The sequence below is a fragment of the Gambusia affinis genome, linkage group LG20 (genome assembly GCF_019740435.1).
Source record: "Gambusia affinis linkage group LG20, SWU_Gaff_1.0, whole genome shotgun sequence".
Taxonomy (NCBI): Eukaryota; Metazoa; Chordata; class Actinopteri; order Cyprinodontiformes; family Poeciliidae; genus Gambusia; species Gambusia affinis.
This window is the reverse complement of record NC_057887.1, coordinates 20,706,325-20,731,688: the sequence shown is the minus strand read 5'-3', so window position 1 is coordinate 20,731,688 and position 25,364 is coordinate 20,706,325. Positions and strand designations below refer to the sequence as shown.

Below are 25,364 nucleotides of genomic sequence, written 5' to 3'. Positions count from 1 at the left end.
TTGTTATATTGTTTATTTATGACACAGTGCCAGTTTTGATGTGGTTTTGGAATCGTTGTGCTGTTGAAAAAACATTTTATTTTTTGTTAATGTTTCAATCTGTGATCCAAACTGTCACTATTAAAAGAAAAAAAGTGAGTTTAATCTACCAGAAACTGATACCAGGAATTTTGATCTGCCAAATGTTTTTTAGTTTGTGTGTTTCTACAGGAAGTGGGCGGTTTTCCACAAGTCGTCAACATTTTAATGGCTATGAGCCTGTGTGAATCGCAGTAAATCCAAGTCAGCTCAAATTTGATTTAAAAATTAATACTGCATCCATGTTCACAGTTATTCTTTAACCAGAACCGTAATTTATAGATTACAATGTCAAAAGGAATAACTTCACACTAATGATCAACAAAGTAAAAAGACTATAGATAATTTATTGAACAATGAATGGGAGGAAAACTTAAAAACAGAACAAAGCAAATACATTAAACAAAACTTTTCCCGTTTCTAATGAAATAAAAGGTTTGAAATGTTGCAAGCAAGATTTAACACAATGATTAAAAACCGAGAACTTAAAAGTTCTTTATCCAAGATCTATCAGGCTTTCCTCCAGAGCTGGTTCATCGCCGCCTCTTCTTCTGGACCAGTCAGCAATCAGTTTCTTCACCTCCTTTCCAAAGTCTTCATGCATTTTACTGAAATCTTCCTCTGGACCTAAAGACAAATCCGAGTACTCCAACATCGGCGGAGCAGGCGTGCTGACAGGCGGCAGGTTCGAGTTCTTCTTAGACCACAGTTTGGGCGATTTCTTGGAAAACGCACTGGCCACCGAAATGTTCGAAGGCTGAAGCATTTGGTTGGAGACTGCTGCTTCCACAAAGTTTGGTGCTGACGTGTGGAAGTTTGGCATCGTGAACGGCCGGCGGAGTTGGCCGGGATGCAACAGCAACGCATCTTCGAAAGAGGAGAAGGAAAAAAAAATGGACTGAAATATGGCAGAAATACAACGGAGCTCCAGGAAGTCCGATAGTTAAAACCATGAGTCAAAAATCTGCTTGTAGCCACAACAACCACAATGGCTAAGGCGGAGTCGGCACAAGGTATATGCGAGTTAAGTGACAGCTTAGGGTCTTCACACCACCAGGGGGCCCCCAAGAGCATCAAGGAAGCATTTATAGATATAAATCCACAGATCAAATTATCAATCTTAGATATTTTATTTATCGGGCCAATACCAATATGTAAAAAAAAAAAAAAAGATCAATATCGACCGATACCAATGTTGGTGCTGATATATTGTGAATCCATAACCTTTGAATTTTTTTTCTTCCACTATTATGCCATTATTGTTATATTACTTGAAAATGTTCTCAAAACCACAATATTATTGGTTATCGCAATAACATTTATGACAATTTATTGTCCAGCAAAATTTATTAAAGACTTCATAATTAATTTATGTGTTACTTCTTTTTATTCATGTATTTTGGATATTTAAAATGTCTTCCAGGTCCAGTGTTAAATGTTCATTAGAGAATTTGGGCAGATAATCAATATTTCTGCTATGGCTGATAACCAATATTAACTGATATTATCTGTACTAATCTACTCGTTTGACCCTTTTTGAAAAAACAGGCAGCAACAAGATGGAAATAAATATTAGATATTAATATTGGCCCAGTTTTATTCATCGGGCCAATACGAATATGCTAAAAGAACAAAGACTAATATTGGCCGATACATTGTGCATCCCTAGTTTAAAGTTTATTGATCTTTGAGAATGTTTCTTACATTATCACTTTAGTAGTTGAAAATTGTCTAAAAACAACAGAATTACTGTTTTTTGCAATAACTTTGGAGGCAATTTATTAGGAATAGTCGGAACAATCGATAACTAAATGAATCAGTACTTGCATCCCGATTAAACACCAAGTCTGTGTAATCTGTACCGCAGTGAGCCTGGTGCCAGACTGCAATCGGTGACTCAGAGCCAGAACAAAGGTCGCCCTCTCCCTCGTCTCTCACCTCTGTACTGTTTCTCCATGTCCGTCACCAGCAGGGCCAGGTAGCTGTGGCTGGCCGACAGCAGAGCCTTGATCCAGCTTTCCTGGCTCGCCTGGTCCTCCGCCGAAAACTTGTAGGTCCGGAGTCCCGGCTCGCTCCACACCAGAGAGAAGGCGAACTGCTCCTCGGACTCGCACAGCTGGACGGTGCAGCCCTCCAGAACAATGACTCCAATCACGTCCCTGTCCCCCGGGCGCTCCTTGTAGAAGAGGAGGTTTCCCTTCAGCACGAACCAGCGCTTCTGATACGAAGTCTTTATCTCACCCTGCAACACACTGTGTGTTTTACTGGACAGATTACTCATCTCTCAATTACACAACTGCTTTGGAGCAATCTGTAGTCTGCAAAGAGGATACGTTGCACATGTTTTCTTAATTTTTATTGCAAAATATTGTGTTGGTTTGTAATTACATGAGGTGTGGAATGGGGTTAAAATCAGGTCACAAAACAATGACTTTAAACACAGTTCATGTTGGAACTGAGTTTAAATTCAGTAAAACCTTCTAACTACTCAAAGGTGAATGTTTCAGTGATCTGTGGCGTTCCCCACGGCTCCCTATTTGGTCCATTGTTATTTTGTTAATTTTTGTTTCCGACGCAACTCTGGGTTCACTTTGAAAAACCACAGTTTTGTCCCGTTCAAATAAGAAATATTTAAATTAATCAAACTTGTGTGGCCATCTGCAAATCTAAAAAATGCATCAACTACCATTGTAAACAAGACGAGACAAAGCTTTACTGAAGCATTTATTAGCCATACGGAAGAGTTGTTCGACCAAAACACACAACCTTGTATATTTCCTGTTTTGTATTAATTAAACTGGCTACTTGTGAATGTTAAAAACTGAAGTTATTATCTATAGATCAAAACAGGAACGATGTAGAGTCAACACATGGTCATTGTAGCTACAAACTACAGAAAAGGCCTCAAATCTGGGTGTAGTGATGGACCTGGACATTCAGAGCCACATAAATACAGTTACAAAGTCAGTCTTCCATCAGCTGAAGAACATTTTCAGGATTAAACTACAAATGTCCCAACAAGATCCTGAAAAACTCATCCATGCATTTATCTTTATTTGAACTGATTACAGTGCCTTCAGAGGTCTAGTTCAAGTCTGCTCTGCATCCCCAGGATCAAAACCAAACATGGAGACGCAGCATTCAGTTTACACGCTCCTCTAATCTGGAACAAACTTTCAGAAAACTGCAACTGCTCCTGTTTGAACCAATTGTTTATTGATAAAATGAATACAACGGGTAACCATTTAGCTAAACTCTGGGGCTTTTACGGATTGTCCATGCCAAATAAATTTATACATTTCTAATTTTAAAAATGCTTTAGCATGGCATCCTTTTAACTTAAGGGGAAAAAAAGCAAAATATTTGCTAAGAGTTGTTTTTAATTAATGATAACTGACACACTGACTAAGTCCAGACTTCATTCCAGTATTTTTTGATGATTTTTTAAAATCAAATTAATGAAGGAATTGGAAGAAATATATTGTTTGTTGCTTTCTTGTGGTTTTGTATTCACATCATAGTCAATTGTGTTATGTTAAGTACATTCATTTGATTTGTTTGTTGAAATGTGTTGTACAGATAATCTTTACTTATGGATTTTTTTAATTTAGCCATGAAAGGTTTGACTCCTGCAGGGTTGTCACAAGTTCTGACTGAACTAGCAGCTTTCCTCCTTTTCATTCCTAAAATCCAAACTTATGAGTCATTTCTCACGTAAAACTGAGAACTGGAGATTGAATTCAGCTCGAGGCCCGAAGGCGATAGAACAAAGTGTCTTCAAACGCATTTATTTCTGCTTTGAAAAACGAAGTTTAACCCATTTGCTTAGAGTTTACTCTACTGTAGCATCAGTGTTTGTATATTTTTAGGTCTTTACGTTTAAAATTACAAACAGAGTCAATCCAAAATACTCTGACTTTTACACATACTAATAATTTTACATCATTGCTGGAGACGAGTTGTATCTGCTTACTGTTAGCTTAGCGACTCTGTAAATTTCCTTGTTTCCAAAGTAAATAGAGGCTGAAAAGTTTGTCTACAAAATTTAACAAGTTGGTTGTCTGCTTTGTTATTTGGAATAAAAATGTGAAGAAAAAAATCCAGTTACGTGATTAAAGAATATATTAAATATTAACATGTAAATAAGTCGGAAGAGTGGAAATATTAAACATAATAAACATATTTTCATAGAAAGTTACATAATAAGATTTTCTAATAATGTTCTGTAGTCTGCAATAGAAAACATCCTCTAAAAAATGAGTTACAGTGAATACATTTACATTTTCATGTCTTTGAAAAGCTCTAACTTAATAAAAAAGAGACAGAAAATGTACAATGCATAAATTTCATAATGTTTTGTTACGGATTAATGTTTAATGGGGAATGCAACATAAAGCGTTTTTTATGTTTTTGAAGTTGGTTCCTACTTCAAGCTTGACTGGTCAAATAAATCCAACTGTTAAAATGTATTAATAATTTATAGATCAAAGGGATCAAATACCAAGTTGAAACATTGGTCAAAATGGGATTTAAAGAAACTAGCTGCGTTTCTGTTAACCAGAGAATTGAAATTACGAAAATAAATTGTCTTAGTGGAAACATGCCAAATTTTTAAAAAGAAAAAGAGTTTTTGATTAAAAAAAGGCTTTTGTGTTAGGATAAGGTGGTTTTCAGCGGTAAAAACACGTCATTCCACGAGTCACGTGATAAATTACTACTGCCGAAAACGACAAAGAGCAGGATGGTGGCGCTTCTACTTTCACAGCTCTCACAGTTTATAAAAAGTTATGTTGAATTTATATTTGCTCTGGAAAATCGCCGATTATAGTTTCCCCCAAAATATTTGTGGCTACAATACCTGAACACGAATATAGATAGATAGATGAATGCTAGCATCTTGGCTAACTTAAGAATACATCTCATTTTGCTGCCATTATTTTTCATGACTTATGGCACACACAAATTTATTCATGTGTGATTTTTAATTTAACACAAACACCACAACTGCGAGATTTTATTTTTCGACATTAGCATTAGAAATATTTTGCATATTGGTAACGAAACCGCAGCTATTTTTATGTTTTGCAAAGTGTCACATCTATAAACCGTGAAAACATATACAACGGGTTTTATTTTGAAAAACTCCAAACGTTGGCGTTTACCTTTTTGGACAGGTATCCCTCTTTGTCCACAGGTGAGTTGCAAGATTCAAAGTAGTTGACAACCTTTTCATCAATCTTCATTTCAACATTGTAGGGTGTTCAGAACATAAACCTGCAGCACACAAACACAGTTTGAGTCACTTCCGCGTCTAACTGATCCGAGAACTAATTATCACCATGACTGTCACAAACTGACTCAGTTCAAAAGAACTGGATGTTTTTCCCTTGTTTCACACCAGAGTTCATTCACCCTACTGTCTTTATTATTATTATTTTCAAAGGAGGACTGTTTGTTTTCAGTAACAATAAATATTTTTCATTTGTTAGCGGCGCTCATGTCACCACTTCTACCTGCCCAGCTGTTTCATTTAAAGCGACAGCGTCAATTAAAAAAGAAAAACTGACTCAGACGAAACTTTTGAAGAAATTGGGAAGCGAGAAAACGTTTCCATCAGCATGGGTATCGGTTACTCACCTTTCCGTAAAGCGTGTTGCAGTTTCCTCCCTTGGGTGTGTGTGTGTGTGTGTGTGTGTGTGTTAAAGAGAGAGAGAGAGAGACAGAGAGAGAGAGAGAGAGAGAGATAGAGAGTGTGTGTAAAGCAGCTGCTTCCTGGTCCGGCTCCACGTCAACTCACTTGAGCAAATAAAGCTTTAAATATATAAATATGCGTGCAAATAATATAATTTTACAAGTTTAATTTAACACTTTCCTTTTTATTTTAATAGTTTTACTCATTTTCAATGCATGTTTTTCTATCATTATAAAAAAATTAATGTTTGGCTTCGTGTTACGGAGTTGCGTAATCATGCGGTTTGTCTTGCAGAGTGACGCGCTTGTTTCAAAATCTACTTTCGAAACCTTCAAAATAAAGTGTTGCAAACAGCCTTTCATGTGAATTTAATACGTATTTCATCCATTTAAAAAATCCAAGTAAAATGAATCAATAGTACATGTCAAGACATATGGAGTGCTGTTCGTAAAGTCACAAAATAAAAAACAAAACAAAAAACAAAGGAGTAATTTAGTTTAGCCAGTCATAAAGGAAAGAAAATGTGGGTGTGTTAATTTTTCAGTTATATTTTCACATTATTACTATATTCATTAATGTCAAATTCAAATAAAATGTTTAACTTAAAGTATTCAACTTTCAAATTAAATATTTAGTTAACAAGCTAAATATTTAGTTGGAAACTAAATGTTCAAGTCTGAACTAAATAGCTTTCAAATTAAATATTTTGCCAACTAAACACTTAGCTCCAAATTAAGTATTAGTTTTGCAAACATTTAGATTCAAGTTAAATATTTTGCTCCAAATTAAATATTAGTTTTGCAAACATTTAGATTCAAGTTAAATATTTTGCTCCTTATCGCCACATTAAATGTTTAGTTGGCCAAATTATTTTGCCAAGTAAACAGTTTCCAATCTATACATTTAATTTTTCCAAACTTTTTTTTTGCTTGCTAAATATTTAACTAAATATTTAATTTTCAAACAAAATATTTAGCAAGCAAGCTAAATATTCTGTTTGGAAGATAGATATTTTATTTGACAATTACCTGCATAATTTGGAAAATAAGTAGTTCAGAACTAAAATTTCAGTCAGCAAAATAAATATTTAGTGATTAGAAATATTTTAAAGTTCTGATCCTGCTCTCTGATGGAATGACACCCTGGGTGCAGAGCCATATATATATATATAACAACTCCATATTTACAAAGATAAAGAACAAAAAGTAACTCACAGGAATTATTTGTAACCAACTTTATTGGTTAATTGAAATTAAATCAAGACATCTAGTTGTGTAATGTTTGCACTTTAAATTTATATATTACCGTCAGATTACCAACCACTGATCAAACTGGTTAAACTATGTGGGAGAAAAAGCATCGGCTACTTCAACAAGTTTGTAATGAATGATAAGGCTGTTAAAGATTCAACTGGCTAGAAATAATTAACTCAGCCATTTTTTGTCTTTCAAAAATAAATGTTTGAACCGTTTAGGCTGCAGGACAAAGGAGTCAACTAGTAACAGGCGCCGCTGCATGTCTTATGGTTACAGAGAAGAAGTTACAAAAAAATATTTCCCACCATGTAAACAACAATTATCAGCTTAAATATGGTGAAGCGGCTTTACTGGATATGAATTCAGGTCACAACAGTTTAAATGTGATGATGAACTGAGAATAACTTTTCCTTCATCATGCACTAATCTGGAGTTCATCACCGTTAAAACTCACTGCGTCACTACAGGGCCGTTTTAGCAACAGATTAATCTATTGATGATTTTGATGATTTTTCGGATGACATAACTGTCACATTGTGCAGATTTTTCATTTAAACACTAAAAATGGTTTTATGTATTATTAGAAACAGATTTTAAAAATGCAAATAATCATATTCACTTTAAAATAAAAAATACAATGTTTTTAGGCAAACATTGGTCATTTGTAGCAAAGGATGCATCTGAAACTAAAAGAAACATAAAAAACCCTTTTTGCTTTATTAACAGTGTAAGTTTAATCTGTTGCTTGTGTTTTTCAATTAACTGATTAATAACTGGATAGCAAAAGGTTGGTAATAGATGTTTTCCCAGAATTTGAATTGGATCAAGCTTAAACTATGGTCCTTGAGAGGATCTGAGTGGAGCATGTTTGTTTGTTTTTTCCATCTTACATGCAAAACGTACAATTTTTCGTTTAGTTTTGTCTTAATTACTGCTATGAATGTTATTTCTTCACCAAATGACCTTTTTTTTCTTGAGTACGTATACTCCACTTAATTAAAAAGAGACTAAATTAGTTGACAATTATTTTCATATTTGATTAATCACAATTAAACTGATTAATCATCTCACACATGCAGCAATTCCTACACAAAGCTTCATCATAGCTGTGTATATGTGAAAAAGGAAGGCATTTGATGGACTGAGTAGCAAGATGGTGGGACATTTTGTTTCAAAGAACACTAAAGCTTCGTTCATACAGCAGGTCTTGGCGTTAATTCTTTTTTTATTTTCCTGGAATCCGATTTCAAATCAAATCAAATGTGGGACGCATTTGCCTGCTGTGGAAATGTAGCCAAACAAATCTTGATCAAATATGTTAAAATCTATAAGATGAGATGCAGAAAGTGTGCCGAGTCCGTCTACTGCAGCTCTGTCCACGCTTGCTGCAGCTGCAGAGTTTCTCCAATGTGAATCCGTTGGTGTCTCTTCAAGTTCTCTCCTCGGCTGAAGCTCTTCCCACACTGGCTGCAGTAGTAAGGTTTCTCCCCTGTGTGGACCCTCCTGTGTTTCTTCAGGTCTCCCGCCTGGCTGAAGCGCCTCCCACACTGTACGCAGCCGTACGGTTTCTCCCCTGTGTGACACCGCTGGTGGATCCTCAGGTTGGCCACCCTGCTGAACGTTTTCCCGCACACGACACAGAGATGGAGGCCGCTTCGGCAAACATGATCCAAACTGATTTGCCTACCGTTGACCGTGCCGGCCCTGTTGCCGTTGACGACGCCATGCCTCCCATTGGGGGCGAGATTTAAATCGACGAAGACGAGTCCGTTTCTTTCTGCGCCGGCTTGTGGACCGAGGTCTTTAGAAGAGCTGCAGCTCAAGTCGACACATCCAGCCTCCTGCTGCTGCTCCGTTTCTGTTTTGATGGCAGGAAGCTGGATCCCGCCAGTGTAAGAGTTGCAGACGTTGTTGGACGACGCAGAGTCCGATTCCCTGGTTGCACAGTGCAACGCCTGGACTTCCTCGCTTGTTGCTCTGCAGCGCTCAGCTCCTGATTTGTAATCGGCGCGTTGCTCCTGCTTCACACCGAGATCAGCGGCGCTGATCAGCGTTGACTCTGTGGAAGTTTCATCTGGTTGATGATTCTGAAAGAAGAGCAAATCCTGGCTTCGCTCGTCCGCGTGATCCGTTTTCTCAAGAAACGGCTTAGTCGAAGAGAGAACAGCTGCAAGTGTAGACAAAAATAAAAGATTTTTATCCATCATGAATGAGAAACTTAAGTTGCCTGAACAACAACCAGTCACTCCAAGAAGTTGCGATCGCAACCATTCATGCAAATTCACTCATTATTTGCTCATTTTGTGTGGACTGCAAGTCATCTCTGTAGTGTTTGTTTCACTTTAAAATGTTTATTCTTATTATAAATTATGTTATACAGTCTAAATTAGTTTTATGGACATTATTTGACTCAACTCAGGAAAAGTTTCAAAATTCACATTAAAATTTTACAGATTTCCACTAAAAAACAAACTTAACTTCTAACTTCTGAAAATTTAGGCCTTCTAATTTTTCTGAAGGAAAACAATTAGAAAATACAAGAAAATTGTATTAACTCATAACTGGAAAGAAAAAAAAATCAGAGAAACCACCTTAATATTTTCTGTATTTCCTTCTTTCCTGACCAAACTTTAAATGTTAACCGTTAAAATCCTGTTTCTTTGTTGGAAGACAATTGGACTTGACGCAATTAATTGTGATTAATAAATTATTGAAGTAATCGTCAACAAATTTAGTAACCAAATTATTGTTACCTGGAGCACAGAGATTAAAAAAGACCAAACTGAACAAAAATAAACATTTTGCATTTAATAAAAAAAACCAACTTACAAGTAACGCTATGCTATTTTACTTTGGACATTAAATATGTATTAGTTTATTTGCATGTTTTAATGTTTATCTAATATTACTGGGGCGTGCTCCGGTGGCGTAGAGGTTAGCACGCCCCACGTTTGGAGGCCTTCAGTCCTCGACGCGGCTGTCGCGGGTTCGATTCCCGGACCCGACGACATTTGTCAGCCTACTGTGATAAAAGGGACACTAGATCCCACAAAAAAGGACCCCCTGGTGGAAGAATAACCAGTTACTAAATAAATCGTTAGTTGCAGCCTTAGCAGCAGTTTACCAAAAATAAAAGTTTAAAAAATGTGCAATTTTGAACGCAACGTTTTGAAATAGGTGCCACAAAATCAGTAATTTTAGGCCGAAACTATTGCATAAAACATCCTGGAGGGACTGAACAACATCTAACCCACCTGTGTTTTCTTTGGTTAGACTGGCCTGCAGCTCCTGCAGTTGTCTTTTCAGACTTTCGTTTTCTCTCTGTGTTCTGAAGGTTCTTTGTTGGTACTCGCAGACCGTCTCTTTCACCAGCTCCAGAACCTCCTGCACAGCCTCAGTCAGCAGTTTGGCCACACGGGCATTCAGACGTTCCAGTTTAGACATCCTAAAAACATAAAACAGATTAAGATTAGAGAAAGTATGATCAAATGATTGAAGTATTTAGTTCTGGCTGCATTAATCCAACTCCTTAAGTAAAAAAATCTTTAGCAACAGAGTGCTTGATTGATTATCATTCAGAAACTAGTTTTATAGCAGTTTTCAATCAAACATGAAATAAAGTCACCAAAAATTATTTATACTTGAATATAATAACATTTCTTGACAAAAATATCAGCCAGTTTCACTGCATCGACTTTAGAAATATCGTGATGACAACTTGCTGAAGTTTTAAAAAAAATTCTCAGTATGGGGAAGAAAAAGCATTTAAGTTACTTTTATAAAGCAACTAAATCCCCAAATCGGCATCTCCAAGGAAAAACCGTATTAAAATACCCAATTTTTAATCACATCAAACGGAGTTATGGATATTACTGATCTAAATTTCCAACATCAAACAATAATAACGTTAAATTCCGATTATAAAAATCTAATTATGTCCAAGCTTGATGTTCCCAATTTGATTTCTAAGCTTTATAGCTATCAATTCAACATTAAATATACATTAACACTTAAATATCAACGTTTAATTGATACAGTACATATTTTGTGAAATATTAATTTAAACTAAGGTGAAATTATAAATACTTCTGTACTAAAACATGGTACATCAGCATCACTTTCCAGTCTGAATCTGTTATAAACAGCAGCTGAGCGTCTGGTCCTGCTTAACGTCACTAACCTGGGCAGCTAGCATTAGCAACATTAGCTCCGCTCCGTCAGGATTTCCTTTAACATCCCGAAGATCAAAAAAATCCAGAAACATGGCAATATTTCATCTGGTTCAGGTCACACTCACGTGTATATATTACATATTACATTACAAAACATGACCATACTAACCTAGGAAAACCTTTGAGAGCCCAGAAAGCACACCGGAAGTTAAGTCAAATCTCAGTTCCCTTTCAGAATAAAAACTTCCGCCCCATTCCGAAACTTGAATTTTCAAAATACAGCGTGGGTATTTTAGCAACTAAACAAATACATGAATATAAAATAAACATGTCAGTAAATTCAGCCGAACCCACTAAAAAAAGGAGAAAGCAGATCAGGATAAATGCTTCTAAAATTAGTGAAGTGAAATTGAAGAAACGTTACTGTACTTAAGTAAATTTTTCCAAGTCTCTGTACTTTATTCATAGTATTTATCATTAACGTTTTACTTTTACTACTCGTATTTTAAGATAAAAATATGCATCCCGCGTCTTAAAAAAAAAATTATCACGTGGAAGCTCCGCCAAATTTATACCCAATTACAAATATGGCGCCATTCGGGTTGGTTGCCAGATTTGACATTTTCCAGCCCAAGCACAATTTAAAACCCGTAAAACTGGTTGCCTCTGGGCAAGTCACTTAACCCCAAATTGCCTACCGATCTGCGTATTGGTGTATAAATATGTGCTTGTGAGTGTGAAAGGGTGAATGTGACTCTAGTGTAAAGTGCTTTGAGGGGTCAAAATGACTGGAAAAGCGCTATTTTCCAGTCATTTTCCAGTTCAGTCCATTTTCTATTTTCTATTGCAGACTACAGATTTGGCCCCACACCTTAAGTTTGACACACATAGTTTGATGTGTGTCATTAATTTTTAATTAAGATAACTTCATCCAGCAGTTAATGTAATCATAATTCCCAGGTGTATAGCATTCAGTATGTGGCTGCCATCTAGTGGTAATAATGTAAAACAGACTCATTCATTTAATTCTGTTGATTTCAGATTTAAACCACAAACAAAAACCAACCAGACATGTCAAAGTTTGTTTTCCGAAGCTTTATAGTCACAGCATGCACCACAAATTAAGTGTATTTTCTTGCAGACCATAAGCAAATTTACTCTGGAGCCCATCATGCAACCTGTAACTTATTTCAGTGTAAATCAAGCCATTTGGGGAAACTATCCGCACAAACACAAACATAAAAAGAAAGTGCTGTAAGGTCTGATTACACGTTCAAACCCTTTACCTGAATCTCTTCTTTTTCAATACTGTAAAAGAACCCACAAAAATGGCAGAAAAACAGAAAAGTTCACAAAAACCCAACACTAAGTAATATGGCGCCCCCTAGTGGACACATTTCTTTTCTCTTTACTGGTCGTTTCATGTGGCAATATTGAAAACTGAAAGTATTTCTGCTGCAACATAAGGTTTCTCCATGTATGTTAATATGCTGTTAGTGAAATATCTTAAGTTTTATATTTTCTTACATACAAATACGTCAGTAACTTAAGTGAAAAATGCAAAACAGATCAAACGTGCCCTTCCCATCACTTCTAAGATAGAATCAGAAACTTTACATAAGAAGAAAAGAAAGTTAAAACCGTTTGAAATATTTTGGAGTTATTTTCACAGTAGTAAAGTAATCTGACTGCGTCTGAATTGCTAAAAAAAAAAACAGGAGCTCAACTTTACATGAACACTGATACAGGGGTGTCCAAAGTGTGGCCCCGGGGCCAATTGTGGCCCTTGAAATGATTTTGCTTGGCCCCTAACCAGTGAGTCAAGGATGGTAGAATCAATTGAAGACCCCAAAAATTAGAAAATTCCCTGTTTTTCTAGCAATAAGGCATCAGTCTGAAGCTCATTTTGTCTCTAATGATAAACAGATTAGACAAAAATGAATGAGAAAAAAGAAAATAAATGTTTGCATTTTAATTTAATGAATTTTGTGGCCCGCTGTTAGTTCAAATTTGCAGACGGTTTGGACTCGCCTGAACTAATAGATCAATTTCCAATCAGTTAAGAATACATAAACAGTTTTCCATTGAGGAACTTTTAAGGTATTTGTGGTTTTAAATTGACATTTGTTATTACAGAGACTGTGTACAAAAGAGAAATTTCAAATTCATTGCAAGGGAACAAAAACCCCACTCTGTCCATTAGGGGGCGCCGTAAAATAAACTCTTCAGTTCCAAAGAGAAAAAATGTCCTTAAAGCTGTCTCTCCAGAGTCGTTTCCTCAAACAGGCTGAGGAGGTTCTTTGGTTCAAAGTTGGGTCGCGGCGGCGCCGCCTCGTCCGCCTGGACCCGGCCGCGGCGGCGCCGCTCGGAGGACGCGGTGGACGGGGAGCCCGGGTGGCGCTCTGCGCGTATGGGGCTGATGTTGGGGGTGAGTTTGTGGCAGGAGCCGTTCAGGTGGGAGCTGGTTGGAGTCAGAGGCAGATTACAGGACGACCCGCCGCCCAGAACCGACTGAGTGGACTGGACCGGGCCGCGGACCGGAGAACCCGGCAGAGGAGTGGACGTGCTTTCCCCTGACAGTCGGGATTTAACTCTGAGGGGAAAAGAGAAGAAAAAAAAAGAAGAGGGTTAGATGATTTATATTAGTTAAGTTTATTCTACAGACAACCTCAGTGATTTCTGCATATTACTGAACTGCCATGTGAAAATATTCTGGTATTAATACAAATATAAAATAATACACATCATTCTGATAATTTTACAACTTTACTCTCTTATTATTACAACTTTATTCTTGTATCATTTCAACTTCACAGCAGCAAAGTTCTGATTTTATTTTCATTTTATTGCGACTCTGTTCCAGCTTTATTCTTGCATCTCTACGGCTGTTATCATGTCATTCCGACTTTATTCTCGTTTGATTATTACTTTATTCTGGTAATATTATGACTTTATTCTGGCAGCTTTACAATTTTATTCTGGTATCTCTACAACTTTCTCCTATAATTACAATGTTTATTCTCGTATCATTACGACTTTATTCTGGCATAATTACAACCTCATTATCATATTATTATGATTATTATTATTATTATATGAAAAGCATCCTCAACCTGAAACCTTCTAAAAACCGTCAATTATGCTTAAAAGTAATTGCTGTGTACAAACATGTCAACATGATCCTGTACCTGTTGGAAAAGGTGGGGGAAAGTTCTGGGTCTGAGTGATGCAGAAAGACTCCGTCGTCCTCTGGACTTCCCGGGTCGTTATGCAGGGAACTGAGGGACAGCGTCACGTCTCTGTCCCAGCTGTCCTTCGGCGGCGTACACGGCTCCGGCTTCGACCAACAAGGCAGAAACGGCAAGCGAACCGAGGAGAGGAGCTTGCAACCGAAGCACACCACAAACTGCAGAGAAAACAATCCAACATTAAAAACCTTTGCGCTGATTAAATGTATTTATGACGGAGGATGCAGACTGGAACCAGTACTTGGCAGAGGGAGACCAGTGTCAGCATGGTCTCCGACACCATCAGGTAAATCCGCCTTTTCCATCTGCGTTTCCTGACGCACGGCAGAGCGAGAAGCTGAGAGACGGTTGGTCTTTCATTAGGTTCTGGTGCCAACATCATCCTCAGGACTGACTGAAGCTCCACAGACAGGCCTGGAAACACAGGCAGAAAAAAAAAAAACTCCTTATTTTATCTGGACAGACTCATCACTGGCAGACGGAGGGCGGATGTTACCGTTGGTGAACTCCGAGGGAAGGTGGCCCTGTCGGAGCTGCTGCCATCCTTCGCCGCCGTTTGGAACCTCAAGGTTACAGGCCAGCTCCAGAATAGAAACACCCAAACTTTTAAAAAACAGAGTTTCATTAAAGTTAAACTATGAGTGTTAAGGGTGACCCATTGTGAACAGGTTAGGAAACGTTTATGATCTATACAAAACATGTTTATTGTAACAAGAAAATTTTTGAGTTTGAAAAGTCAAAAATTTAATGGAAATTTTTAAATTAATGTTAGAATTTTTCTAGACAAAAAGACAATTTCTGAGTTTGAAAAGTTGCAAATTTGCTAGAAAAAAATCAGAAATTTCCTAGAATTTTTTTAATCTTCTGAGTTTCAAAAGTCAAGTTTTTCTAAATTTCTAGCAATTTTTTGACTTTTCAAACACAGAAATCTGCAAGTATTTTCTAGAAAGATTCTGAGATTAATCTTACAATTTCTGAGCGTTATGGCAAAAATTTACTCCTCCTCTTTCCCCCCCATCTATAATGGCCCTAATACGCCGTCAAACAGATGCAAAATATATAACTACACATCTTTGAAAAGCATTAGTAGATCCTCCTGCACAGCTAACGAGAATGCAGCAAGTGATAACTGGATGGTAAGTCAACAAGTGTAATAAAGACGTGTGATTTCTATCACTGAACTGGACAGAGTAAATTTATTTTCAAATTATTGGCATCTGTTGATGCTTTCATCAAACAAACGATGGAGGAAATATTAAAAGTATCAATCCTGACAATAAGGAGTTTTGAGGGGCTTTTACATCGTTAATTGGAATTTATCATGACAACAATAAATCTAAATTTAGAAATCTATCACAATAAATGATAAACGATACGATAATTGTTTTGTTTTAACAATTGAGTTGTTTTTTAGAACCAAATAGAAGCATAAAAAATAGCTAAATATGAGTTTTGCATAATAAGCCTCTTTAATATTTCCTATTTCTGCCCTGCTGTACCTAAAAACATCCGCTGCAGGTCCGTACTCCCCGCGCAGCAGCTCCGGCGCCATGTATCGCGGGTCTCCCTCCTGGAAGTCCTCCTTCGTTTTCCTGTTTTTGGACCCGGCGCCGGTCTGGTTGACCTCCAGCAGAAGCCCGAAGTCTCCCAGTTTGAGCCGCCCAGAATCTGTGATCAGGACGTTGGCGGGTTTGAGGTCCAAATGCACAAAACCATGAGAGTGCAGGTGCTTCAGGGCAGAAAGGAGGTCGCACAGGTAGCCCCACGCCGCCGGCTCATCTGCATCAACCAGAAACAAAATGGCGGTCAGCGGGTGAAGAAACGATTCAGTTTCTGAATGAAGATGTTTTAAGGCTGACCTGGGCCAGGAGGCTTGTTCTCGGCGTGCAGCAGCAGGCTGGTGCTGCACAGCTCCGTCTGAATGTACAGACGGCCGCTCTCTTCCCACGCTGCCAAAAAATCCAGAACGTGAGGGTGAGGACAAATTCGCTCGTGGTTCCTGGCTTCCTTGATGCTTCGCTGCCTCTCGCTGTTGCCCCTGAAGCGCTGGGCGGAGCGCTTCACGGCGTACAGTCGCCCGTCTTTGTTGTTTTGCACCTGCAAAAATACAGAAAATGCTTAAAGAGGAAGTATTATGTGTTTTCCAGGCATGTAGTATCATTTTATAGCACAATGTTACCATCAGTTGTTATAAAAATACTATAAATTTAAAAAATGACTTAGAAATTTTAACATCTTGAAATTGAGGCTCTGTCTCTTTAAGAAGCTCCTGCTCTTTCTGAAACTCCACCTTCAGCTCTGCCTTTTATTGTTGAGGATTTATACTCCAGTTAATTAGTCTATAATTAACTTAGTTGACAATTATTTAATTAATCACAATGAACCGTTTCAGTCCCAATTTTTGGGTCGACAGATTAATAAATTAATAATAAAGATGCTTAATATAAAATTATTTCACAGAATTCTAACTAGGTGAAGCTAAAATTGCCCCTTGAGGGGATTTGGGTAGAAAATATTTTCTGTTAAATGCAAAATGTAAATATTTTTGTAGAGTTTTGGCTTAATTACTGCTCTAAGTGTGTTGTTCTATCAACCGATGACCCTTTTTTGGAGTCTGTTTACCCCAGTTAACAATTAATCAATTCCTAACTTAGTTAATTATTTCATTAATCACAATTAATAGTTTCGGTCTTAATGTTTACCAATTCTAATATTGTTCACCTTGTAGACCTCTCCAAAGGATCCTCTTCCAAGAAGACCCAAATTAGTGAAGCACTGACCAAAATAGGACGTATGCTTACTGGGATCATACACAGAGCTGGGAGGGGGAGATTTACTGAGCGAATCGGACAGCGGCGTCCACGGCGACTGATGCTGAGGGAACATCCTGCTCAGAGGCGGGCATCCTTTGGAGGGCGGCAGCGGAGGGAGAGAGTAGGAGCCTCGAGGAGAGGAGGAGCAGGAGGCGGTCGATGTGGACGACGAGGAAAACGGGAGTCTGCGCTTTTTGAGGGAGAAGGACTGCTCTGCGTGGGAGAGGTGAGCCGGGATGGGCAGGGGAGCCCTGGTCGTCGCAGTTTCCACGGCAACTGACATGGCGGGAGGATTTCTTCAGTGCTGTTCAATCAAGGTGGCGGGCTGGAAAACAGAGTAACTTTAATACATTTTTACTCAAACAAAAGTAAAAAGTATTCATCCAAGAAATTATTTGAGTACAAAAGTATTTGGTGAAAAGTCTACTCCAGTACTGAGTAACTGATCGAATTATCAATCATTTAATATTTTAAAAAATTACATAATCAGACAGAACAAAATAGAAGGTTTAGTGGAAATGTTGGTATTTTAGCATCAAAATGACAATAATTCATATAAGCAAGAAAAAATAAAATCAGGCAAAAGAACATGTTTCCAAATCAGTTTCTTTCAAAAAAAAAAAAAAAACAACTCATGAAACTTTAACAAAAACTGCAGGTTTCTGGTGAATTTTTGGTTAAAACATGTTTGTTTTTCATTAAGTGGTTAGAAAATTCCAAACATTTTACTCAAGTAAGAGTAGAAATACTTCATAATAAAATTATTCAAGTAAAAGTAAAAAAGTACAGCTCAGTAAAAATACCCTTAAAAGTAAATTTACTCAAGCAAATTTAACTAATTTCTATCCAACTCTCCTGGAAGATCTAAAAACAAAACATTAAAAGTCTGGAAGCAGATTTGGATCTGAGTCAATTAACTGAGAGGAAAAAAAGAGTCTAAACCCGGAGAATTTGTTACAAAGAGAAAAAGCTTTGATGTTTTAAGACCTTTTGCTGCTTTTATTTGTCATTTAGACTCACGATGTTGCAATGACCTCATTTGTTGATTATCAAGTCTAACTTGCCTGAAGATCAGCAGCTAACAGGTTTAGCAGCCCAAAGGTCTGCTGTTTAATAGGGCAGCTAATTACAAAGGGGTGATCAAAGTGTGGCCCGGGGGCCATTTTCAGCCCCTGGACTGATTATGTGTGGCCCGTGACTTTACTTCCAGAATAATGTGTGTTTGCAGACGGAGAAAATGTGTTGTAAGTTAAATGATATATTTCATACTTCTAAACCCTACACTAAATAAAATTATTTAAGTGGTTAGTTAATTTTTTACAGCTCACTAAATACAGCTGACGTTTGCAAACAAAGAGCGAATTAAATCCTTTTTTATTGCTCAGAATTGACTAAATTTTGTTAAATTTTTTTCCAGTTGATACAAAGAAATTTTGCTAAATTTAATTTATTAAGCAAACCCCCAAATTTATTTTAAAGTTTTGGATCTGTAACAATTTACACTTTCCTTCCCAACAAAATACATATTTAATTTAAAAATTCAAAACTGATTATTCAATATTTGAGAGATCTTTAAAATGATCCAAATATTGATTCAATTCCATCTTTTTAACCCAGTTTATTAATTACAAAAAGGCAACAAAACAAAGAAATGTGGTTTTATAATTTCATTAGAGCATAATTTTTCTCTGATTGTCTCAAATTAAGAACAAAAGCATTAAAAACACTTACAAAATCTCTAAATGTTGCAAATTGTCTTGTTTTGTTGAGTAAAACTCTTAAATTGTTATGTTATAGAGAGAACTGGCCTTGTAATCAGATGTCATCAACTTGAGATATCCAACTTATCTTGTTATTACTTTACTTTTTGCTAAATTTGTTGGTCGTCTTCAAAAAACACCTTTTTCTTCTAAGTTAGAACCAGAACGACGTTTTAACTTAAACTTATATCAGATAAAAAGTTTTGGTTTTACTTTTCCATTGTGATGACATCTCTAACATGCTTTAAGTTACACAGAAAGCTGATATTTCAGCAAACCCTGTTTAAGAACAGGGGAATAAGAGGCATAATATGATCCAAAATTTAAGGAGATAAATCAGTCTCTTGAGAAACCCAATGTGATCTAAAACGAGACAAACAAGTCCAAAAATAAGGCTAAAACTGAGCTAAATCAATAAGTTTCAAATATACAAACACTGTAAAACTGTAGCAATTACAATAAACTCACTGACTTCACTGAGAGTTAACAATGTTCTCGATTAAAATGTGCTCAATTGTCATAAACGTGGACAACTGTCAAAGCTGTAAAACATGTAGCTAACAATAACAACGCAGGCGGAGCAGCTGCAGACATAACGTCGCTAGCTAACTACCGCCCCGTCAAACCCCCTTTCCACCCTCTGACACCTCTGGGTTTAGTAAACAACATTAAATTAGTCACATGACACCAACCATAATCCAGTTTTCCTGATTTCTTCCAGTAGAAAATAATTTGTTTGTTGGTATCTGCTTCCAGAGCTGAGCGAACAGTCCTCTTTCAGCTCATAATCACCTGCTCGCGCCAAATTCCGAACAGTTTACGCAGCGTTGCGTAGTGCCACGTAACTGTACGTACGTTGCGCAATATCCGCAAGCGTTGGTGCAGTACAGTCGGGGCTGGCGTAACTGGCTAGCTAGCTGATCCCTTGAAATGGTAACTTTGTTTAACGGTTATTTTTACGTGATTAGTCCTAAACTACCTTAACGGAATTAACACCAATTGTCTTACATGAAAGTGATAATGTTATATAATGCTGTATTAGCTTTGGTTTTGTTAGCCTGTTCAAGCTAAATTGGCTGTGTTAGCTTGGTTATCTTATCGCTAATGTGTGTAATGCTAACAAGTTAGCTACAACATTAGGCTAAATACGGGCAGCTGAAAACAAATCTACTTTATCTGTCAAGTTTCCAACGTTGCTTTTTACGACTTGGCTTTATTTTAACGGCGTACTCAAACTGGATACGTGCTAGCTTGCAGCTAAGTGTGCGTTGAAAGAGCTAGGTATTATTCTTTGTCAATCAATGTTTTGTCCGCAGCCTTAACTGTATCCTTTTACCGATTTGTTGGGAAGACTTTTGTGTTAATTTCTTTGTACTATGAGTTCATAACAAAACTAAATGTTAAATTGAAAACGCCTGAAGTGAAAATCGAAAATAAAAATGCTATGCTATCCTGTGATATAGAAACTATAGTTGGAATGTTATCCAAGTAATTTAGAATTGCTTGTTTTAACGAAGACACAGCTATCATTTACCGTTTGGTTTATTTTTGTGTCTGCTTTTACCTTGTTTTCGATTACTAAGATTATTACCACTTTAAATTTGTATCTAATACAAAAGAATGTTCCAATATTTGACTTATTGATCAGTGATCTACTTGCCAATTACTGAAAATGTTGTTTTATTTCCTTCCCTGTTTATGAATTGAGTCTAAAATAAGAAGTCAGTACATCAAGTAACGATTGTATTTGAGTTTATTAAATAACAGATTAAGTTAAGGGATTTGTACCTTTTGTAAACATTTAAAAATGACAATCTTGTCACTGCACTAAATTTCTTCTCTTTTGCGAGTTATAAAATTGGAAATGGCAGCTTTTACCATTTTGCTTCTTTATTTGAAATCCTAGACATAATCAAAACTTTCTGTTTATTCACATATGTGAAAAATCTGTTTACCAGGTCATTTATAAGAAAAAACTTTCATAGAATGTTGAGAAAATTATTAAATCAAGATTTTCTCAGTTTTTAATAGCAATAACAATATTAATTAGTATTAATCATAATTTTTCTGACACTTTTCTGTCTTAAGCATGAGTTTTACCAACTCAGAAGTGGACATTAAATGAAGTGAGTTCCTTCTTCCGACTAAATGTTTTCAGCATATGGAAAGTGTGAACACAAGTTTCTTAAAATGTAGTTTTCTACCAAATTCGGTATCTAATACAGCACACAATAATATTGTGATGTGATTCAATACACATTTACAGCGCTACTTCCCAAGTTTGAAAAGGTAAAATTTGGAAACATGTTAGTTTCTAGTCTTGTTTTCCCTTTTTTCAGTATCTAAAACATAAAAGACACTTTGAAAAACTAGCTACTTCTTATGTAGTAAAAAAAAAAGTACATTTTAATAACTGATAATGCCATGTTTTTGGTTTATTCTGTAAAATGTTTGTTTTATAGAATAAACGACAAAAATCAACAACAAACTGTAACAAACAACAACATATGATTGTGCTGATTATCTTCAAGGACGTGTTCCTAATGATCCGGCGTCACAAGACGACAATCTTCACAGACGCCAAGGAATGCACCACCGTGTATGAGCTGAAGCGGATTGTTGAAGGAATACTTAAAAGAACTCCTGAGGACCAGCGGCTCTACAAAGTGAGTTTAAACCTCAGAAGCACGCAGTCCTGAAATCATGTTTATTGGAGCGGTTTCCAGCACTGCTTCCTGTTTGTAACGGGTTTCGTTGTCTTTTTGCAGGATGATCAGTTGCTAGAGGACAGTAAAACTCTGGGAGACTGTGGATTCACCAACCAGACTGCCAGACCTCAAGCACCAGCTACAGTTGGTCTGGCCTTCCGTGTAAATGGTAAATATTGTTTTGTCTGTGTGTTTGCCTCTAAAGTTCAGGAATATGTTTCTATACTCTAGTTAGCATGGCCACAGATGACAGTTGACAAATAGTTTTCCTGTAACGTTAAGTGGCTTCTCCACCATTAGCACACTTACCAGCACGTACATGAGAATGATTGACAGCTTGAAGCCGCTCCTCCTGGCTCTGATTGATTGTTTTTAGACGGCAGTAGAAGCTCAGGGTAGAAGTGGAGAAGATCAATCTGTTCACAGATTATCTGCCTCATGACAAACATGGTGACAGTTATAACAGATACGTAAAAACCTTCTTTATAAAAGTTACGTGCTGCAGCTTTAAGGCCCTGAAGGGTTTTCAGTCTGATGGATGAATACTCCCAGAGCTCTTTATTCACGCCCTCTGCAGTTCAAAGGTGTTTACATCCAGTCATATTGTCATTAAAGCTGCAATTTGTAATTTCTACAAAAAATATGTTTTCTGCATATTTGTGAAAACTGCCACCATCTCGTGACAGTTCAATATGAGACAAATAATTTTTGAAAAGATCAATCTCCTCTCTGAGCTACTATCTTAAGAAATGCACTGCTGCCATCAGAACAACCAATCAGAGCCAGGAGGCGGGACTTAGCGCTGTCAATCAACCTCATGAAAGTGCTAATGGTGGAGAAACAACTTGCAGTTACAGGAAAACCACTTATCCGCCGACATCGGTGGCTATGCTAACTAGCCTGAACATTCAGGCTCTGCTAGGTGGCACACACGGGCATGATTGACAGCGCTAAGACCCGCCTCCTGGCTCTGATTGGTTGCTTTTAGTTAGCACTGGGAGAACGTACACATTAGTTTTCAGATTATTTGTCTCATAAATTATTGACATAATATGGTGACAGCTTCAACAAATATATTAAAACATATTTTATGGTAAGTTACAAACTGCAGATTTACAGAGTAAATTACTGCCAGAGCTCTTTATTCACTCCCTCTGCAGTTGAAAGTTGTCGACATCCAACCAGTCACCTCTTGTTCTGAGACCGATGTGTTTTCCTCCAGCTTTCTGACGTGATTTAAGCTCCGCTGTCACTGCGAGGCTCATGTTTCTCCGCTTCCCCTGCAGATGAGATGTTTGAGCAGCTGCACATCGAGGCCTTCTCCAGCCCCCCCGAACTCCCCGACGTGATGAAGCCTCAGGACTCCGGTAGCACTGCCAACGAGCAAGCGGTGCAGTGATGGCGGCGCCGGCAAGGACAGGAGCGGCTGTGTGTGGATTAACTGGAGTGAAGAAGTAATTTAATTTAATGAATGCGGACATTATAGGGGTAACCGAGCCCGCCCACGTTACCTTCACGCCATCACATCAGAGTCCCGCCTCCGCCCCCCTCTACTCCTCCTCACTTTCGCCAAATTACTTCACGATGTCTTTCTTTTTATCTCCGGTTTCCACGCCATGTGCAGCCCTGCTCCTTGAATTTACCCGAAAGCACCAACCGTCACGAAATTTGGAGTGAGAATGTTGTTGGTTTGGAAAGTGTGAGTGTATGTAAGCGTGCGTCTTTGAGTTGACTGTAATTATTATCATTAGCATTTTTGGAAAGGCGTAGTTGTGTGTCGCAGTGCGCTAGATGTAAAAACCACTCGGGTAAGAATCCAGTATTTGAATCTGCATGAACAACTTTGAAGCTAAGGTTGCAGACCGACCGCTGAGACGTTTACCTGGTCGGATACTCACTGCTATTTACTCCACATCACCAATTTGACACATCTAGAAACAACGGTTTGATTAATCAGTATGTGTGAATCGTCAGTCAGTTGTGTTTCATGCATTGAGACCAAAGGCGATGATGCGTTTGGTCAAAGCACATTTGGTCTGTGACATTCGCAAACACCGAATGAGAACTTTGTTCTTGAATTTTTATTTTTTATATATTCTTTCATCATGTCACCAACGTTATCATGGCACCTCCAAACCCCCGGCACACAAACAAAGCTTGTAACTGTAAGCTCGCTTAATTAAAAAGTTTTTCCTGTTTTGTTTTTTTCATTCCTCTGATTTTTATTTATGTCACATGATGGTTGCGTTGTTGGTTGTTTTTTCCTGGTAATTAAAACATTTCTCAACTCGGTGGAATAAAAGGAAATTAGTGGATGCTCAAATTGTGGTCCGGGGGCCATCGGGGGTCCTTGAGTGATTTTGCGTGGCCCTCTTTCACAATTAAAGAAAAAATACTGTATTTTCCGCACTATAAGGCGCATAGAATAGACGCTACAGTAGAGGCTGGGGTTACGATATGCATCCAGTAGATGGAGCTGTGCTAAAGGATAGATTACGAAGCAGCGTTCTGCTGCGTGACTCATCGCCTTGAGTTTGAACTGCATCGTAAGCGTGTCTCTTTATAGGAGCCTTTTTGGGGTCTTTACACAAACACACAAATGAAAATTAAACAGCAGGCTTCGTGCAGTCATATATCCCAGCATGCACCACACGCTTCTTCTACGGGGTAAAATGAAGTCGGCGGCTGCTTACCGTAGTTGTGAGACCTGTTGTGGCTCAATATTGGTCCATATATAAGGTATATGAGGCTCACCGGATTATAAGGCGCACTGTCGGCTTTTGAGAAAATTGAAGGTTTTTAGGTGCACCTTTAGTGCGGAAAATACGGTAATTCTCACTGATGGAAAAAGATAAACTAATGTTCATAAATGTTAGCTGCCACACAAAGCATTCATCGTTATCAGCCCTTATTTTTGCTTCTGTTCTAATGGTAATAGAAGCTCCCAGTAGCTTTTGAGCTACTGGACAGCAGAGACACATTTATTGAACTTGGCTAAATCCTGTTTGTGTTGCTGAAAACAAAAAAATCTAGAAAATGTGGATCACTTTTATTTTTGTTTGTTGTTGTTTATAATCATTCAAACCTAGAAAACCCCTTTTTGTTTCAAATATAATCACTTTACTCTTTTTAACAGAAATCAAACTACGTTGTTTCATTAAATGTTTTGTGTTTAGTGTATTTTGTACGACAGCATTAGGGCTAAACTAAGGGGAGAAAAATAAATTCTGGGTATCATAAAATTATACAAGAATAGTCTTAAATATTTTAAATAAAATCATAGAAGTTCTGTTACTAGAAAGTTGTACAAGAATAAAGTCAGAATTACAAGAATAAAGATTTTGTTACTTTATTCTCGTCTTTAAAATGTTTTATTTTCTTAGCTTCCCCCTAATGCTCCGTTGTAATTATTGAGCCGGTGAAAATAATTTTTAAAGGTTTGGATTCCTCTGCTCTCCCTTTCTGTTCTAACGGTCCAGAATTTAGTGCTGCTCTGTTTCTCTGAAGTCATCAACATATTTTAGACAAAAACAATAAATTGTAATGAAATTCATGGGATGCTCCTGCAAGCCATTAAAAATACATAACATATCCAAACCAAAGTGTAACGCAGCTGTGTTTAGTACAGATACAGCAC

At 37.4% G+C, this 25,364-nt stretch overlaps 4 protein-coding genes across 11 annotated transcripts; 1 reads left to right on the top strand and 3 right to left on the bottom strand.

Moving 5' to 3' along the window:
- Positions 1–405: 405 nt before the first annotated feature.
- LOC122823548 (sesquipedalian-1-like) lies at positions 406–6,091 on the bottom strand. 5 transcript variants are annotated; one of them, XM_044103290.1, is made up of 4 exons: positions 5,716–6,091; positions 5,241–5,352; positions 2,017–2,320; positions 406–945 (listed from the first exon to the last, which is right to left on the bottom strand). In XM_044103290.1, the coding sequence occupies exons 2-4, from the start codon at positions 5,319–5,321 to the stop codon at positions 575–577; spliced, it is 756 nt and encodes a 251-aa protein (XP_043959225.1). In that variant the 5' UTR covers positions 5,322–5,352; positions 5,716–6,091; the 3' UTR covers positions 406–574. The 5 variants fall into 5 exon arrangements, with proteins under 5 accessions (XP_043959225.1, XP_043959227.1, XP_043959228.1 ...); XM_044103292.1 differs by having other exon boundaries at positions 2,017–2,330; positions 5,716–5,823; XM_044103293.1 differs by having other exon boundaries at positions 2,017–2,330; positions 5,437–5,723.
- A 696-nt stretch (positions 6,092–6,787) lies between these two features.
- Positions 6,788–11,468, bottom strand: LOC122823547 (zinc finger protein 568-like). Of its 3 annotated transcripts, XM_044103288.1 has the most exons (4): positions 11,368–11,456; positions 11,207–11,253; positions 10,281–10,471; positions 6,788–9,193 (listed from the first exon to the last, which is right to left on the bottom strand). In XM_044103288.1, exons 3-4 carry the CDS (start codon positions 10,468–10,470, stop codon positions 8,388–8,390), a joined length of 996 nt encoding a protein of 331 aa, XP_043959223.1. In that variant the 5' UTR covers position 10,471; positions 11,207–11,253; positions 11,368–11,456; the 3' UTR covers positions 6,788–8,387. The 3 variants fall into 3 exon arrangements, with proteins under 3 accessions (XP_043959223.1, XP_043959224.1, XP_043959222.1); XM_044103289.1 differs by lacking the exon at positions 11,207–11,253 and having other exon boundaries at positions 11,368–11,468; XM_044103287.1 differs by lacking the exon at positions 11,368–11,456 and having other exon boundaries at positions 11,207–11,361.
- An 810-nt stretch (positions 11,469–12,278) lies between these two features.
- On the bottom strand, positions 12,279–19,867 carry pkmyt1 (protein kinase, membrane associated tyrosine/threonine 1). The gene is made up of 8 exons (XM_044103280.1): positions 19,712–19,867; positions 17,168–17,584; positions 16,306–16,543; positions 15,946–16,225; positions 14,943–15,049; positions 14,688–14,860; positions 14,387–14,604; positions 12,279–13,791 (listed from the first exon to the last, which is right to left on the bottom strand). The coding sequence occupies exons 2-8, from the start codon at positions 17,540–17,542 to the stop codon at positions 13,449–13,451; spliced, it is 1,734 nt and encodes a 577-aa protein (XP_043959215.1). The 5' UTR covers positions 17,543–17,584; positions 19,712–19,867; the 3' UTR covers positions 12,279–13,448.
- On the top strand, positions 19,820–23,923 carry LOC122823546 (elongin-B-like). Of its 2 annotated transcripts, XM_044103285.1 has the most exons (5): positions 19,865–19,952; positions 21,108–21,145; positions 21,551–21,685; positions 21,788–21,896; positions 23,014–23,923. In XM_044103285.1, exons 3-5 carry the CDS (start codon positions 21,563–21,565, stop codon positions 23,124–23,126), a joined length of 345 nt encoding a protein of 114 aa, XP_043959220.1. In that variant the 5' UTR covers positions 19,865–19,952; positions 21,108–21,145; positions 21,551–21,562; the 3' UTR covers positions 23,127–23,923. The 2 variants fall into 2 exon arrangements, with proteins under 2 accessions (XP_043959219.1, XP_043959220.1); XM_044103284.1 differs by lacking the exon at positions 21,108–21,145 and having other exon boundaries at positions 19,820–19,952.
- The last annotated feature ends 1,441 nt before the right edge of the window (positions 23,924–25,364 follow it).